This window comes from Genypterus blacodes, unplaced genomic scaffold (assembly GCF_046128005.1).
Source record: "Genypterus blacodes isolate CSIRO-AG114 ecotype Tasmania unplaced genomic scaffold, CSIRO-AGI_Gbla_v1 ptg000015l_1, whole genome shotgun sequence".
Lineage (NCBI taxonomy): Eukaryota > Metazoa > Chordata > Actinopteri > Ophidiiformes > Ophidiidae > Genypterus > Genypterus blacodes.
In genome coordinates, this window is record NW_027466829.1 from 942,330 (window position 1) to 960,647 (window position 18,318).

At 43.0% G+C, this 18,318-nt stretch overlaps 1 protein-coding gene across 3 annotated transcripts in view; it reads right to left on the bottom strand.

The window, feature by feature from the left end:
- LOC143016152 (receptor-type tyrosine-protein phosphatase eta-like) overlaps positions 1–18,318 on the bottom strand; it is a 40,900-nt gene that overhangs the window by 10,898 nt on the left and 11,684 nt on the right. Inside the window, exons 5-8 of one of the 3 annotated variants that reach the window (XM_076170331.1) lie at positions 17,892–18,140; positions 17,122–17,394; positions 16,649–16,906; positions 91–348 (exon numbers count right to left, since the gene is read on the bottom strand). In XM_076170331.1, the coding sequence (XP_076026446.1) occupies positions 91–348; positions 16,649–16,906; positions 17,122–17,394; positions 17,892–18,140 (1,038 nt within the window). Of the gene's footprint in view, positions 1–90; positions 349–532; positions 926–16,648; positions 16,907–17,121; positions 17,395–17,891; positions 18,141–18,318 lie in introns of those variants that run through there. The other 2 variants (XM_076170339.1, XM_076170348.1) reach the window with 2 other exon arrangements.

The following is an 18,318-nucleotide window of genomic DNA, read 5'->3' on the forward strand; positions in this document are numbered from 1 at the left end:
GAGATTTTGTTAAGGTACCCTATTTCATTTTTTAAGTGTTTTATTTCCAACCTGTGGATTTATGTAAAAACCAAAAAAAATGTGACTTACTTGTGACTGAGTTAGAAACACGAGGAGCTCCTTCTGTTTTTTCATCTGAGGCAACAGCGATGACTGTGATTGTGTATGTGGTACCAGGGCTCAGGTCAGATAACACAGCAAAAGTATCAGTTGTGTTGTTGCTCATTGCTGCTCCACCACTGTGCCATTCCACCCTGTACTTAAAGACTCTACCAGCAGGTGAGGTCCAGTTCAGTGAGATGGTGGAGGTGGTCTGAGACACAGAAGGTTCTCCGATTGTACCCGGTCCTACAAGGAGAGGAGAGGAGAGGAGGGGATTCAGGATGTGTGTGTGGAGCACATAGGTGGGCCACATCATCAGGAACATATAAACATTCTCCTCCTGTGTACAATGTACAGAATGATGCTTGAGTCATGGAAGGCAAATGGGAAATTGAGTATGTTGTTGAGTAGTAAGTATACATTATCTTACGTGTGTAGAGCAAAATCTCTGCCTGTTTGCTTTTAGTTGTGTTATCTCCTGCCACAGCAATAACAATAAATGTATACTGCACTCCAGCAGTGAGCTCAGTGATATTCAGATGAGTTTCTTTCTTTCTTTCTTTCACATTGTGACTCATATAGGCTTTTCCATCCGTCCATTCTACTCTGTAGAAGGAGCTGTATCCTTCTGGTTCAGTCCAGCTCAGAAACACAGAGGATGTTGTGATCTCAGTGGCAGTGAGGTTCTTGACTACATTGGGCTCTGTTAGTGTAGGAGAAAGGTAAGAGGAGAGGAGAGGTGACAGCACATTGATCATCACTAATAGAGCAGAACAAAATACGTTAACTTGGAAAACATTTAGTAGATAGTATACAAACTGGCTGAAGTGGAAACAGTATGAAATGCAGAGTGAACTACTTAAGGTCTTACTTGTATACAGTGATACTATGTCTGGCCCTCCTACAGTGTTGTTATCGCCAGCCACAGCAGTGACAGTAAATACATACTGCACTCCAGCAGTGAGATCACTGATATTCAGATGAGTTTCATGCACATTGTGACTCTTAAAGTTTTTTCCATCAGTCCACTCTACTCTATAGAAGGAGCTGTTTCCTTCTGGTTCAGTCCAGCTCAGAAACACAGAGGATGTTGTGATCTCAGTGGCAGTGAGGTTCTTGACTACATTGGGCTCTGTAAGTGAAATAGAAAGGTAGGAGAGGAGAGGAGAGGAGAGGAGAGGAGAGGAGAGGAGAGAAGAGAAGAGAAGAGAAGAGAAGAGAAGAGAAGAGAAGAGAAGAGAAGAGAAGAGAAGAGGAGAGGAGAGGAGAGGAGGGGATTTCAGGATGTGTGTGTGGACCACATAGGTGGGCAATATCATCAGGAAAAAAAAACCTTCTCCTCCTGTGTACAATGTACACAATGATGCTTGAGTCATGTCACAACAATGAATTTGTGTTTATCTTAAAGTATACATTATCTTACGTGTGAAGGGCAAAATCTCTGCCTGTTTGCTTTTAGTTGTGTTATCTCCTGCCACAGCAATAACTGTAAATGTATACTGCACTCCGGCAGTGAGATCAGGGATATTCAGATGAGTTCCTTTCACATTGTGACTCCTTTTGTCTTTTCCATCAGTCCATTCTACTCTATAGAAGGAGCTGTTTCCTTCTGGTTCAGTCCAGCTCAGAAACACGGAGGATGTTGTGATCTCAGTGGCAGTGAGGTTCTTGACTACATTGGGCTCTGTTAGTGTAAGAGAAAGGTAAGAGGAGAGGAGAGGAGAGGAGAGGAAATGAGGGGATGGGAGGGGAGGGGAGAGGAGAGGAGAGGTTTTCAGGATGTGTGTGTGTGGAGCCCATACTAGGTGGACAAGACCATCAGAATGATGCTTGAGTCATGGAAGGCAAATAGGAAATTTGTCACAACAATGAGTTTGTGTGTATGTTAAAGTATACGTTATCTTACGTGTATAGAGCAAAATCTCTGCTTGCTTGCTTTTAGTTGTGTTATCTCCTGCCACAGCAATAACTGTAAATGTATACTGCACTCCAGCAGTGAGATCGGGGATATTCTGATGAGTTTCATGCACACTTTTAGTCTCATCAGTCCATTCTACTCTATAGAAGGAGCTGTTTCCTTCTGGTTCAGTCCAGTTTAGGAACACAGAGTCTGTTGTGATCTCAGTTGCAGTGAGGTCCTTGACTACATTGGGCTCTGTTAGTGTAGGAGAGAGAGGAGAGGAGTCGAAGGAGAGGAGAGGATTTCAGGATGTGTGTGTGGAGCACATAGATGTGCAACATCATCAGGAACAGAAAAACATTCTTCTCCTGTGTACAATTTACAGAATGATGCTTCAATCGTGGAAGACAAACAATGAGTTTCTGTGTTCGTTATAGTAAACGTTATCTTACGTGTGTAGAGCAAAATCTCTGCCTGTTTGCTTTTAGTTGTGTTATCTCCTGCCACAGCAATAACTGTAAAGGTATACTGAACTCCAGCAGTGAGATCAGGGATATTCAGGTGAGTTTCTTTCACAATCTGATTCTTATAGTCTTTTCCATCCGTCCATTCTACTCTATAGAAGGAGCTGTTTCCTTCTGGTTCAGTCCAGCTCAGAAACACAGAGGATGTTGTGATCTCTATGGCAGTGAGGTTCTTAACTACATTGGGCTCTGTGAGTGTAGAAGAAAGACGAGAGGAGAGGAGAGGAGAGGAGAGGAGAGGAGAGGATTTCAGGATGTGTGTGGGGAGCACATAGGTATGCAGCATCATCAGGAACAGAAAAACATTCTCCTTCTGTGTACAATGTACAGAATGATGCTTGAGTCGTGGAAGACAAATGGGAAATTTGTCACAACAATGAGTTTGTGTGTACGTTAAAGTATACGTTATCTTACGTGTATAGAGCAAAATCTCTGCTTGCTTGCTTTCAGTTGTGTTATCTCCTGCCACAGCAATAAATGTAAATGTATACTGCACTCCAGCAGTGAGAACAGTGATATTCCAATGACTTTCTTTCACATTGTGACTCTTATAGGCTTTTCCATCAGTCCATTCTACTCTATAGAAGGAGCTGCTTCCTTCTGGTTCAGTCCAGCTCAAAAAAACAGAGTCTGTTGTGATCTCAGTGGCAGTGAGGTTCTTGACTACATTGGGCTCTGTGAGTGTAGGAGAAAGGTAGGTGAGGGAAGGAGAGGAGTGGAGAGGATTTCAGGATGTGTGTTTTGAGCACAAAGGTGGGCAATATCATCAGGAAAAAAAAAAACCTTCTCCTCCTGTGTACAATGTACACAATGATGCTTGAGTCATGTCACAACAATGAATTTGTGTTTATCTTAAAGTATACATTATCTTACGTGTAAAGAGCAAAATCTCTGCCTGTTTGCTTTTAGTTGTGTTATCTCCTGCCACAGCAATAACTGTAAATGTATACTGCACTCCGGCAGTGAGATCAGGGATATTCAGATGAGTTCCTTTCACATTGTGACTCCTATTGTCTTTTCCATCAGTCCATTCTACTCTATAGAAGGAGCTGTTTCCTTCTGGTTCAGTCCAGCTCAGAAACACAGAGGATGTTGTGATCTCAGTGGCAGTGAGGTTCTTGACTACATTGGGCTCTGTTAGTGTAGGAGAAAGGTAAGAGGAGAGGAGAGGTGACAGCACATCATCATCATGATCATCACTAATAGAGCAGAACAAAATACGTTAACTTGGAAAACATTTAGTAGATAGTCTACATACTGGCTGAAGTGGAAACAGTATGAAATGCAGAGTGAACTACTTAAGGTCTTACTTGTATATAGTGATACTTTGTCTGGCCCTCCTACAGTGTTGTTATCGCCAGCCACAGCAGTGACAGTAAATACATACTGCACTCCAGCAGTGAGATCACTGATATTCAGATGAGTTTCATGCACATTGTGACTCTTACAGTTTTTTCCATCAGTCCATTCTACTCTATAGAAGGAGCTGTTTCTTTCTGGTTCAGTCCAGCTCAGAAACACAGAGGATGTTGTGATCTCAGTGGCAGTGAGGTTCTTGACTACATTGGGCTCTGTTAGTGTAAGAGAAAGGTAGGAGAGGAAAGGAGAGGAGAGGAGAGAAGAGAAGAGAAGAGAAGAGAAGAGAAGAGAAGAGAAGAGGAGAGGAGAGGAGAGGAGAGGAGAGGAAAGGAGGGGATTTCAGGATGTGTGTGTGGACCACATAGGTGGGCAATATCATCAGGAAAAAAACCTTCTCCTCCTGTGTACAATGTACACAATGATGCTTGAGTCATGTCACAACAATGAGTTTGTGTGTATCTTTAAGTAAACGTTATCTTACGTGTGAAGAGCAAAATCTCTGCCTGTTTGCTTTTAGTTGTGTTATCTCCTGCCACAGCAATAACTGTAAATGTATACTGCACTCCGGCAGTGAGATCAGGGATATTCAGATGAGTTCCTTTCACATTGTGACTCCTTTTGTCTTTTCCATCAGTCCATTCTACTCTATAGAAGGAGCTGTTTCCTTCTGGTTCAGTCCAGCTCAGAAACACGGAGGATGTTGTGATCTCAGTGGCAGTGAGGTTCTTGACTACATTGGGCTCTGTTAGTGTAAGAGAAAGGTAAGAGGAGAGGAGAGGAAATGAGGGGATGGGAGGGGAGGGGAGAGGAGAGGAGAGGTTTTCAGGATGTGTGTGTGTGGAGCCCATACTAGGTGGACAAGACCATCAGAATGATGCTTGAGTCATGGAAGGCAAATAGGAAATTTGTCACAACAATGAGTTTGTGTGTATGTTAAAGTATACGTTATCTTACGTGTATAGAGCAAAATCTCTGCTTGCTTGCTTTTAGTTGTGTTATCTCCTGCCACAGCAATAACTGTAAATGTATACTGCACTCCAGCAGTGAGATCGGGGATATTCTGATGAGTTTCATGCACACTTTTAGTCTCATCAGTCCATTCTACTCTATAGAAGGAGCTGTTTCCTTCTGGTTCAGTCCAGTTTAGGAACACAGAGTCTGTTGTGATCTCAGTTGCAGTGAGGTCCTTGACTACATTGGGCTCTGTTAGTGTAGGAGAGAGAGGAGACGAGTCGAAGGAGAGGAGAGGATTTCAGGATGTGTGTGTGGAGCACATAGATGTGCAACATCATCAGGAACAGAAAAACATTCTTCTCCTGTGTACAATTTACAGAATGATGCTTCAATCGTGGAAGACAAACAATGAGTTTCTGTGTTCGTTAGAGTAAACGTTATCTTACGTGTGTAGAGCAAAATCTCTGCCTGTTTGCTTTTAGTTGTGTTATCTCCTGCCACAGCAATAACTGTAAAGGTATACTGAACTCCAGCAGTGAGATCAGGGATATTCAGGTGAGTTTCTTTCACAATCTGATTCTTATAGTCTTTTCCATCCGTCCATTCTACTCTATAGAAGGAGCTGTTTCCTTCTGGTTCAGTCCAGCTCAGAAACACAGAGGATGTTGTGATCTCTATGGCAGTGAGGTTCTTAACTACATTGGGCTCTGTGAGTGTAGAAGAAAGACGAGAGGAGAGGAGAGGAGAGGAGAGGAGAGGAGAGGATTTCAGGATGTGTGTGGGGAGCACATAGGTATGCAGCATCATCAGGAACAGAAAAACATTCTCCTTCTGTGTACAATGTACAGAATGATGCTTGAGTCGTGGAAGACAAATGGGAAATTTGTCACAACAATGAGTTTGTGTGTACGTTAAAGTATACGTTATCTTACGTGTATAGAGCAAAATCTCTGCCTGTTTGCTTTCAGTTGTGTTATCTCCTGCCACAGCAATAACTGTAAATGTATACTGCACTCCAGCAGTGAGAACAGTGATATTCCAATGACTTTCTTTCACATTGTGACTCTTATAGGCTTTTCCATCAGTCCATTCTACTCTATAGAAGGAGCTGCTTCCTTCTGGTTCAGTCCAGCTCAAAAAAACAGAGTCTGTTGTGATCTCAGTGGCAGTGAGGTTCTTGACTACATTGGGCTCTGTGAGTGTAGGAGAAAGGTAGGTGAGGGAAGGAGAGGAGTGGAGAGGATTTCAGGATGTGTGTTTTGAGCACAAAGGTGGGCAATATCATCAGGAAAAAAAAACCTTCTCCTCCTGTGTACAATGTACACAATGATGCTTGAGTCATGTCACAACAATGAATTTGTGTTTATCTTAAAGTATACATTATCTTACGTGTAAAGAGCAAAATCTCTGCCTGTTTGCTTTTAGTTGTGTTATCTCCTGCCACAGCAATAACTGTAAATGTATACTGCACTCCGGCAGTGAGATCAGGGATATTCAGATGAGTTTCTTTCTTTCTTTCTTTCACATTGTGACTCCTATTGTCTTTTCCATCAGTCCATTCTACTCTATAGAAGGAGCTGTTTCCTTCTGGTTCAGTCCAGCTCAGAAACACAGAGGATGTTGTGATCTCAGTGGCAGTGAGGTTCTTGACTACATTGGGCTCTGTTAGTGTAGGAGAAAGGTAAGAGGAGAGGAGAGGTGACAGCACATCATCATCATGATCATCACTAATAGAGCAGAACAAAATACGTTAACTTGGAAAACATTAAGTAGATAGTCTACATACTGGCTGAAGTGGAAACAGTATGAAATGCAGAGTGAACTACTTAAGGTCTTACTTGTATATAGTGATACTTTGTCTGGCCCTCCTACAGTGTTGTTATCGCCAGCCACAGCAGTGACAGTAAATACATACTGCACTCCAGCAGTGAGATCACTGATATTCAGATGAGTTTCATGCACATTGTGACCCTTACAGTTTTTTCCATTAGTCCATTCTACTCTATAGAAGGAGCTGTTTCTTTCTGGTTCAGTCCAGCTCAGAAACACAGAGGATGTTGTGATCTCAGTGGCAGTGAGGTTCTTGACTACATTGAGCTCTGTTAGTGTAAGAGAAAGGTAGGAGAGGAAAGGAGAGGAGAGGAGAGAAGAGAAGAGAAGAGAAGAGAAGAGAAGAGAAGAGAAGAGAAGAGAAGAGAAGAGAAGAGAAGAGGAGAGGAGAGGAGAGGAGAGGAGAGGAGAGGAGAGGAGAGGAAAGGAGGGGATTTCAGGATGTGTGTGTGGACCACATAGGTGGGCAATATCATCAGGAAAAAAACCTTCTCCTCCTGTGAACAATGTACAGAATGATGCTTGATTTATGTCACAACAATGAGTTTGTGTGTATCTTTAAGTATACGTTATCTTACGTGTGAAGAGCAAAATCTCTGCCTGTTTGCTTTTAGTTGTGTTATCTCCTGCCACAGCAATAACTGTAAATGTATACTGCACTCCGGCAGTGAGATCAGGGATATTCAGATGAGTTCCTTTCACATTGTGACTCCTTTTGTCTTTTCCATCAGTCCATTCTACTCTATAGAAGGAGCTGTTTCCTTCTGGTTCAGTCCAGCTCAGAAACACGGAGGATGTTGTGATCTCAGTGGCAGTGAGGTTCTTGACTACATTGGGCTCTGTTAGTGTAAGAGAAAGGTAAGAGGAGAGGAGAGGAGAGGAGAGGAAATGAGGGGATGGGAGGGGAGGGGAGAGGAGAGGAGAGGTTTTCAGGATGTGTGTGTGTGGAGCCCATACTAGGTGGACAAGACCATCAGAATGATGCTTGAGTCATGGAAGGCAAATAGGAAATTTGTCACAACAATGAGTTTGTGTGTACGTTAAAGTATACGTTATCTTACGTGTATAGAGCAAAATCTCTGCTTGCTTGCTTTTAGTTGTGTTATCTCCTGCCACAGCAATAACTGTAAATGTATACTGCACTCCAGCAGTGAGATCGGGGATATTCTGATGAGTTTCATGCACACTTTTAGTCTCATCAGTCCATTCTACTCTATAGAAGGAGCTGTTTCCTTCTGGTTCAGTCCAGTTTAGGAACACAGAGTCTGTTGTGATCTCAGTTGCAGTGAGGTCCTTGACTACATTGGGCTCTGTTAGTGTAGGAGAGAGAGGAGAGGAGTCGAAGGAGAGGAGAGGATTTCAGGATGTGTGTGTGGAGCACATAGATGTGCAACATCATCAGGAACAGAAAAACATTCTTCTCCTGTGTACAATTTACAGAATGATGCTTCAATCGTGGAAGACAAACAATGAGTTTCTGTGTTCGTTAGAGTAAACGTTATCTTACGTGTGTAGAGCAAAATCTCTGCCTGTTTGCTTTTAGTTGTGTTATCTCCTGCCACAGCAATAACTGTAAAGGTATACTGAACTCCAGCAGTGAGATCAGGGATATTCAGGTGAGTTTCTTTCACAATCTGATTCTTATAGTCTTTTCCATCAGTCCATTCTACTCTATAGAAGGAGCTGTTTCCTTCTGGTTCAGTCCAGCTCAGAAACACAGAGGATGTTGTGATCTCTATGGCAGTGAGGTTCTTAACTACATTGGGCTCTGTGAGTGTAGAAGAAAGATGAGAGGAGAGGAGAGGAGAGGAGAGGATTTCAGGATGTGTGTGGGGAGCACATAGGTATGCAGCATAATCAGGAACAGAAAAACATTCTCCTTCTGTGTACAATGTACAGAATGATGCTTGAGTCGTGGAAGACAAATGGGAAATTTGTCACAACAATGAGTTTGTGTGTACGTTAAAGTATACGTTATCTTACGTGTATAGAGCAAAATCTCTGCTTGCTTGCTTTCAGTTGTGTTATCTCCTGCCACAGCAATAACTGTAAATGTATACTGCACTCCAGCAGTGAGATCAGGGATATTCAGATGAGTTTCTTTCTTTCTTTCTTTCACATTGTGACTCCTATTGTCTTTTCCATCAGTCCATTCTACTCTATAGAAGGAGCTGTTTCCTTCTGGTTCAGTCCAGCTCAGAAACACAGAGGATGTTGTGATCTCAGTGGCAGTGAGGTTCTTGACTACATTGGGCTCTGTAAGTGAAATAGAAAGGTAGGAGAGGAAAGGAGAGGAGAGGAGAGGAGAGAAGAGAAGAGAAGAGAAGAGAAGAGAAGAGAAGAGAAGAGAAGAGAAGAGGAGAGGAGAGGAGAGGAGAGGAGAGGAGAGGAGAGGAGAGGAGAGGAGAGGAGAGGAGAGGAGAGGAAAGGAGGGGATTTCAGGATGTGTGTGTGGACCACATAGGTGGGCAATATCATCAGGAAAAAAACCTTCTCCTCCTGTGAACAATGTACAGAATGATGCTTGATTTATGTCACAACAATGAGTTTGTGTGTATCTTTAAGTAAACGTTATCTTACGTGTGAAGAGCAAAATCTCTGCCTGTTTGCTTTTAGTTGTGTTATCTCCTGCCACAGCAATAACTGTAAATGTATACTGCACTCCGGCAGTGAGATCAGGGATATTCAGATGAGTTTCTTTCTTTCTTTCTTTCACATTGTGACTCCTATTGTCTTTTCCATCAGTCCATTCTACTCTATAGAAGGAGCTGTTTCCTTCTGGTTCAGTCCAGCTCAGAAACACAGAGGATGTTGTGATCTCAGTGGCAGTGAGGTTCTTGACTACATTGGGCTCTGTTAGTGTAGGAGAAAGGTAAGAGGAGAGGAGAGGTGACAGCACATCATCATCATGATCATCACTAATAGAGCAGAACAAAATACGTTAACTTGGAAAACATTTAGTAGATAGTCTACATACTGGCTGAAGTGGAAACAGTATGAAATGCAGAGTGAACTACTTAAGGTCTTACTTGTATATAGTGATACTTTGTCTGGCCCTCCTACAGTGTTGTTATCGCCAGCCACAGCAGTGACAGTAAATACATACTGCACTCCAGCAGTGAGATCACTGATATTCAGATGAGTTTCATGCACATTGTGACTCTTACAGTTTTTTCCATCAGTCCATTCTACTCTATAGAAGGAGCTGTTTCCTTCTGGTTCAGTCCAGCTCAGAAACACAGAGGATGTTGTGATCTCAGTGGCAGTGAGGTTCTTGACTACATTGGGCTCTGTAAGTGAAATAGAAAGGTAGGAGAGGAAAGGAGAGAAGAGGAGAGGAGAGAAGAGAAGAGAAGAGAAGAGAAGAGAAGAGAAGAGAAGAGGAGAGGAGAGGAGAGGAGAGGAGAGGAGAGGAGAGGAAAGGAGGGGATTTCAGGATGTGTGTGTGGACCACATAGGTGGGCAATATCATCAGGAAAAAAACCTTCTCCTCCTGTGAACAATGTACAGAATGATGCTTGATTTATGTCACAACAATGAGTTTGTGTGTATCTTTAAGTATACGTTATCTTACGTGTGAAGAGCAAAATCTCTGCCTGTTTGCTTTTAGTTGTGTTATCTCCTGCCACAGCAATAACTGTAAATGTATACTGCACTCCGGCAGTGAGATCAGGGATATTCAGATGAGTTCCTTTCACATTGTGACTCCTTTTGTCTTTTCCATCAGTCCACTCTACTCTATAGAAGGAGCTGTTTCCTTCTGGTTCAGTCCAGCTCAGAAACACAGAGTCTGTTGTGATCTCAGTGGCAGTGAGGTTCTTGACTACATTGGGCTCTGTTAGTGTAAGAGAAAGGTAAGAGGAGAGGAGAGGAGAGGAGAGGAGAGGAAATGAGGGGATGGGAGGGGAGGGGAGAGGAGAGGAGAGGTTTTCAGGATGTGTGTGTGTGGAGCCCATACTAGGTGGACAAGACCATCAGAATGATGCTTGAGTCATGGAAGGCAAATAGGAAATTTGTCACAACAATGAGTTTGTGTGTGCGTTAAAGTATACGTTATCTTACGTGTATAGAGCAAAATCTCTGCTTGCTTGCTTTTAGTTGTGTTATCTCCTGCCACAGCAATAACTGTAAATGTATACTGCACTCCAGCAGTGAGATCGGGGATATTCTGATGAGTTTCATGCACACTTTTAGTCTCATCAGTCCATTCTACTCTATAGAAGGAGCTGTTTCCTTCTGGTTCAGTCCAGTTTAGGAACACAGAGTCTGTTGTGATCTCAGTTGCAGTGAGGTCCTTGACTACATTGGGCTCTGTTAGTGTAGGAGAGAGAGGAGACGAGTCGAAGGAGAGGAGAGGATTTCAGGATGTGTGTGTGGAGCACATAGATGTGCAACATCATCAGGAACAGAAAAACATTCTTCTCCTGTGTACAATTTACAGAATGATGCTTCAATCGTGGAAGACAAACAATGAGTTTCTGTGTTCGTTAGAGTAAACGTTATCTTACGTGTGTAGAGCAAAATCTCTGCCTGTTTGCTTTTAGTTGTGTTATCTCCTGCCACAGCAATAACTGTAAAGGTATACTGAACTCCAGCAGTGAGATCAGGGATATTCAGGTGAGTTTCTTTCACAATCTGATTCTTATAGTCTTTTCCATCCGTCCATTCTACTCTATAGAAGGAGCTGTTTCCTTCTGGTTCAGTCCAGCTCAGAAACACAGAGGATGTTGTGATCTCTATGGCAGTGAGGTTCTTAACTACATTGGGCTCTGTGAGTGTAGAAGAAAGACGAGAGGAGAGGAGAGGAGAGGAGAGGAGAGGAGAGGAGAGGAGAGGAGAGGAGAGGAGAGGATTTCAGGATGTGTGTGGGGAGCACATAGGTATGCAGCATCATCAGGAACAGAAAAACATTCTCCTTCTGTGTACAATGTACAGAATGATGCTTGAGTCGTGGAAGACAAATGGGAAATTTGTCACAACAATGAGTTTGTGTGTACGTTAAAGTATACGTTATCTTACGTGTATAGAGCAAAATCTCTGCTTGTTTGCTTTCAGTTGTGTTATCTCCTGCCACAGCAATAAATGTAAATGTATACTGCACTCCAGCAGTGAGAACAGTGATATTCCAATGACTTTCTTTCACATTGTGACTCTTATAGGCTTTTCCATCAGTCCATTCTACTCTATAGAAGGAGCTGCTTCCTTCTGGTTCAGTCCAGCTCAAAAAAACAGAGTCTGTTGTGATCTCAGTGGCAGTGAGGTTCTTGACTACATTGGGCTCTGTGAGTGTAGGAGAAAGGTAGGTGAGGGAAGGAGAGGAGTGGAGAGGATTTCAGGATGTGTGTTTTGAGCACAAAGGTGGGCAATATCATCAGGAAAAAAAAACCTTCTCCTCCTGTGTACAATGTACACAATGATGCTTGAGTCATGTCACAACAATGAATTTGTGTTTATCTTAAAGTATACATTATCTTACGTGTAAAGAGCAAAATCTCTGCCTGTTTGCTTTTAGTTGTGTTATCTCCTGCCACAGCAATAACTGTAAATGTATACTGCACTCCGGCAGTGAGATCAGGGATATTCAGATGAGTTTCTTTCTTTCTTTCTTTCACATTGTGACTCCTATTGTCTTTTCCATCAGTCCATTCTACTCTATAGAAGGAGCTGTTTCCTTCTGGTTCAGTCCAGCTCAGAAACACAGAGGATGTTGTGATCTCAGTGGCAGTGAGGTTCTTGACTACATTGGGCTCTGTTAGTGTAGGAGAAAGGTAAGAGGAGAGGAGAGGTGACAGCACATCATCATCATGATCATCACTAATAGAGCAGAACAAAATACGTTAACTTGGAAAACATTAAGTAGATAGTCTACATACTGGCTGAAGTGGAAACAGTATGAAATGCAGAGTGAACTACTTAAGGTCTTACTTGTATACAGTGATACTTTGTCTGGCCCTCCTACAGTGTTGTTATCGCCAGCCACAGCAGTGACAGTAAATACATACTGCACTCCAGCAGTGAGATCACTGATATTCAGATGAGTTTCATGCACATTGTGACTCTTACAGTTTTTTCCATCAGTCCATTCTACTCTATAGAAGGAGCTGTTTCTTTCTGGTTCAGTCCAGCTCAGAAACACAGAGGATGTTGTGATCTCAGTGGCAGTGAGGTTCTTGACTACATTGAGCTCTGTTAGTGTAAGAGAAAGGTAGGAGAGGAAAGGAGAGAAGAGAAGAGAAGAGAAGAGAAGAGAAGAGAAGAGAAGAGGAGGGGAGAGGAGAGGAGAGTAGAGGAGAGGAGAGGAGAGGAAAGGAGGGGATTTCAGGATGTGTGTGTGGACCACATAGGTGGGCAATATCATCAGGAAAATAACCTTCTCCTCCTGTGAACAATGTACAGAATGATGCTTGATTTATGTCACAACAATGAGTTTGTGTGTATCTTTATGTAAACGTTATCTTACGTGTGAAGAGCAAAATCTCTGCCTGTTTGCTTTTAGTTGTGTTATCTCCTGCCACAGCAATAACTGTAAATGTATACTGCACTCCGGCAGTGAGATCAGGGATATTCAGATGAGTTTCTTTCACATTGTGACTCCTTTTGTCTTTTCCATCAGTCCACTCTACTCTATAGAAGGAGCTGTTTCCTTCTGGTTCAGTCCAGCTCAGAAACACAGAGTCTGTTGTGATCTCAGTGGCAGTGAGGTTCTTGACTACATTGGGCTCTGTTAGTGTAAGAGAAAGGTAAGAGGAGAGGAGAGGAGAGGAGAGGAGAGGAAATGAGGGGATGGGAGGGGAGGGGAGAGGAGAGGAGAGGTTTTCAGGATGTGTGTGTGTGGAGCCCATACTAGGTGGACAAGACCATCAGAATGATGCTTGAGTCATGGAAGGCAAATAGGAAATTTGTCACAACAATGAGTTTGTCTGTATGTTAAAGTATACGTTATCTTACGTGTATAGAGCAAAATCTCTGCTTGCTTGCTTTTAGTTGTGTTATCTCCTGCCACAGCAATAACTGTAAATGTATACTGCACTCCAGCAGTGAGATCGGGGATATTCTGATGAGTTTCATGCACACTTTTAGTCTCATCAGTCCATTCTACTCTATAGAAGGAGCTGTTTCCTTCTGGTTCAGTCCAGTTTAGGAACACAGAGTCTGTTGTGATCTCAGTTGCAGTGAGGTCCTTGACTACATTGGGCTCTGTTAGTGTAGGAGAGAGAGGAGAGGAGTCGAAGGAGAGGAGAGGATTTCAGGATGTGTGTGTGGAGCACATAGATGTGCAACATCATCAGGAACAGAAAAACATTCTTCTCCTGTGTACAATTTACAGAATGATGCTTCAATCGTGGAAGACAAACAATGAGTTTCTGTGTTCGTTATAGTAAACGTTATCTTACGTGTGTAGAGCAAAATCTCTGCCTGTTTGCTTTTAGTTGTGTTATCTCCTGCCACAGCAATAACTGTAAAGGTATACTGAACTCCAGCAGTGAGATCAGGGATATTCAGGTGAGTTTCTTTCCCAATCTGATTCTTATAGTCTTTTCCATCCGTCCATTCTACTCTATAGAAGGAGCTGTTTCCTTCTGGTTCAGTCCAGCTCAGAAACACAGAGGATGTTGTGATCTCTATGGCAGTGAGGTTCTTAACTACATTGGGCTCTGTAAGTGAAATAGAAAGGTAGGAGAGGAAAGGAGAGGAGAGGAGAGAAGAGAAGAGAAGAGAAGAGAAGAGAAGAGAAGAGAAGAGAAGAGAAGAGAAGAGGAGAAGAGAGGAGAGGAGAGGAGAGGAGAGGAGAGGAGAGGAAAGGAGGGGATTTCAGGATGTGTGTGTGGACCACATAGGTGGGCAATATCATCAGGAAAAAAACCTTCTCCTCCTGTGAACAATGTACAGAATGATGCTTGATTTATGTCACAACAATGAGTTTGTGTGTATCTTTAAGTAAACGTTATCTTACGTGTGAAGAGCAAAATCTCTGCCTGTTTGCTTTTAGTTGTGTTATCTCCTGCCACAGCAATAACTGTAAATGTATACTGCACTCCGGCAGTGAGATCAGGGATATTCAGATGAGTTCCTTTCACATTGGGACTCTTATAGTCTTTTCCATCAGTCCACTCTACTCTATAGAAGGAGCTGTTTCCTTCTGGTTCAGTCCAGCTCAGAAACACAGAGGATGTTGTGATCTCAGTGGCAGTGAGGTTCTTGACTACATTGGGCTCTGTTAGTGTAAGAGAAAGGTAAGAGGAGAGGAGAGGTTTTCAGGATGTGTGTGTGTGGAGCCCATACTAGGTGGACAAGACCATCAGAATGATGCTTGAGTCATGGAAGGCAAATAGGAAATTTGTCACAACAATGAGTTTGTGTGTATGTTAAAGTATACGTTATCTTACGTGTATAGAGCAAAATCTCTGCTTGCTTGCTTTTAGTTGTGTTATCTCCTGCCACAGCAATAACTGTAAATGTATACTGCACTCCAGCAGTGAGATCGGGGATATTCTGATGAGTTTCATGCACACTTTTAGTCTCATCAGTCCATTCTACTCTATAGAAGGAGCTGTTTCCTTCTGTTTCAGTCCAGTTTAGGAACACAGAGTCTGTTGTGATCTCAGTTGCAGTGAGGTCCTTGACTACATTGGGCTCTGTTAGTGTAGGAGAGAGAGGAGACGAGTCGAAGGAGAGGAGAGGATTTCAGGATGTGTGTGTGGAGCACATAGATGTGCAACATCATCAGGAACAGAAAAACATTCTTCTCCTGTGTACAATTTACAGAATGATGCTTCAATCGTGGAAGACAAACAATGAGTTTCTGTGTTCGTTAGAGTAAACGTTATCTTACGTGTGTAGAGCAAAATCTCTGCCTGTTTGCTTTTAGTTGTGTTATCTCCTGCCACAGCAATAACTGTAAAGGTATACTGAACTCCAGCAGTGAGATCAGGGATATTCAGGTGAGTTTCTTTCACAATGTGACTCCTTTTGTCTTTTCCATCCGTCCATTCTACTCTATAGAAGGAGCTGTTTCCTTCTGGTTCAGTCCAGCTCAGAAACACAGAGGATGTTGTGATCTCAGTGGCAGTGAGGTTCTCGACTACATTGGGCTCTGTTAGTGTAGGAGAAAGGTAAGAGGAGAGGAGAGGTGACAGCACATCGATCATCACCAATGGAGCTTAACAAAATATTTTAACTTGGAAAACATTAAGTAGATAGTCTACATACTGGCTGAAGTGGAAACAGTATGAAATGCAGAGTGAACTACTTAAGGTCTTACTTGTATACAGTGATACTTTGTCTGGCCCTCCTACAGTGTTGTAATCTTGAGCCACAGCAGTGACAGTAAATACATACTGCACTCCAGCAGTGAGATCACTGATATTCAGTTGAGTTTCATGCACATTGTGACTCTCATCAGTCCATTCTACTCTATAGAAGGAGCTGTTTCCTTCTGGTTCAGTCCAGTTCAGAAACACAGAGTCTGTTGTGATCTCAGTGGCAGTGAGGTTCTTGACTACTTCAGGCTCTTTGACCACAAGTAGAGACAGGAAACAGGACATTTAAATACAAAATACAGAACACTGACTGATGGATGTAACTGCTGCTATTGCAGAGTTTGCTGAGCATCAGTTCTTTCACATGATGGCCAAATGCTCTCCACTGACACAGTGACACACATTCACACCTGAAAGCTGCCCACTACAACCACAGCTTTATCTGACCACTGATCAGCTCCAGAGGAGTATTGAGGAACATAGGCCCTTGCTCAAGGGCACCTGGGTGCTTGTAATGAACAAGGTGTCATTTCCCTATGCAGGTCCCACAGCCTTATTTATTCTATCAACCTGGTGATTGAAGCACTTAGACTGCAGCAGCTGAAGTGCCCACCACTGCTCAAATACAAACGACACAGAGGAGCAGGACTGTCCCTCTAAAACGCTACAAAGAGCAAAATTACACTTAAAACTTATTAAGGGAGAAGACTGTGACTTACTTGTGACTGAGTTGAAAACACGAGGAGCTCCTTCTGTTTTGTTATCTGAGGCAACAGCGATGACTGTGATTGTGTATGTGGTACCAGGGCTCAGGTCAGATAACACAGCAAAAGTATCAGTTGTGTTGTTGCTCATTGCTGCTCCACCACTGTGCCACTCCACCCTGTACTTAAAGACTCTACCAGCAGGTGAGGTCCAGTTCAGTGAGATGGTGGAGGTGGTCTGAGACACAGAAGGTTCTCCGATTGTACCTGGTCCTACAAGGAGAGGAGAGGAGAGGAGAGGAGGGGAGTGGAGTGGAGGGGAGAGGAAGGAGGAGGAGAGAATTAAGGATGTGTGTGTGGAGCACATGGGTGTGTGACTGTTTAAGGAAAGTAAAAACATTCTCCGCCTGTGTACAATGTACAGAATGATGCTTGAGTCATGGAAGACAAATGGGAAATTGAGTATGTTAAAGTATACGTTATCTAACGTGTATAGAGCAAAATCTCTGCCTGTTTGCTTTTAGTTGTGTTATCTCCTGCCACAGCAATAACTGTAAATGTATACTGCACTCCAGCAGTGAGCTCAGTGATATTCAGATGAGTTTCTTTCTTTCTTTCTTTCACATTGTGACTGCTATTGTCTTTTCCATCAGTCCACTCTACTCTATAGAAGGAGCTGTTTCCTTCTGGTTCAGTCCAGCTCAGAAACACAGAGGATGTTGTGATCTTAGTGGCAGTGAGGTTCTTAACTACATTGGGCTCTGTTAGTGTAAGAGAAAGGTAAGAGGAGAGGAGAGGTGACAGCACATTTAAATTTGATCATCACCAATGAGATCAGAACAAAATATATTCACTAGGAAAACATTAAGGTAGATAGTCTACAGGCTGAAGTGGAAACAGTATCTAATTAAGATTTAAGATACTTTATTAATCGTCATTTTGCATGCAATTCACAGCAAATCGCATGCAATTGAAATTTATCTTGCACCCCCTCATATCACACACACACAAACACATGCATCACAGAGGGGGTGCAGGGCAGCCATTATACGGCGCCCGTGGAGCAGTGTTAGGGGTTCGGTGCCTTGCTCAAGGGCACCTCAGCAGTGCCCTGGAGGCAAAATGGCAACTCTCCAGCTGTCAGTCCACTTTCTTGGTCCATACGGGACTCGAACCAGCAACCCTCCGGTTCCCAAGCTGAATCCCCTATGGACTGAGCCACTGCCGCCCCTGCAGGGTGAACTACTTAAGGTCTTACTTGTGTACAGTGATACTTTGTCTGGCCCTCCTACAGTGTTGTAATCTTGAGCCACAGCAGTGACAGTAAATACATACTGCACTCCAGCAGTGAGATCACTGATATTCAGTTGAGTTTTATGCACATTGAGACTCTTATCAGTCCACTCTACTCTATAGAAGGAGCTGTTTCCTTCTGGTTCAGTCCAGCTCAGAAACACAGAGTCTGTTGTGATCTCAGTGGCAGTGAGGTTCTTGACTACTTCAGGCTCTGTGACCACAAGTAGAGACAGGAAACAGGACATTTAAATACAAAATACAGAACACTGACTGATGGATGTAACTGCTGCTATTGCAGAGTTTGCTGAGCATCAGTTCTCTTTCACATGATGGCCAAATGCTCTCCACTGACACAGTGACACACATTCACACCTGAAAGCTGCCCACTA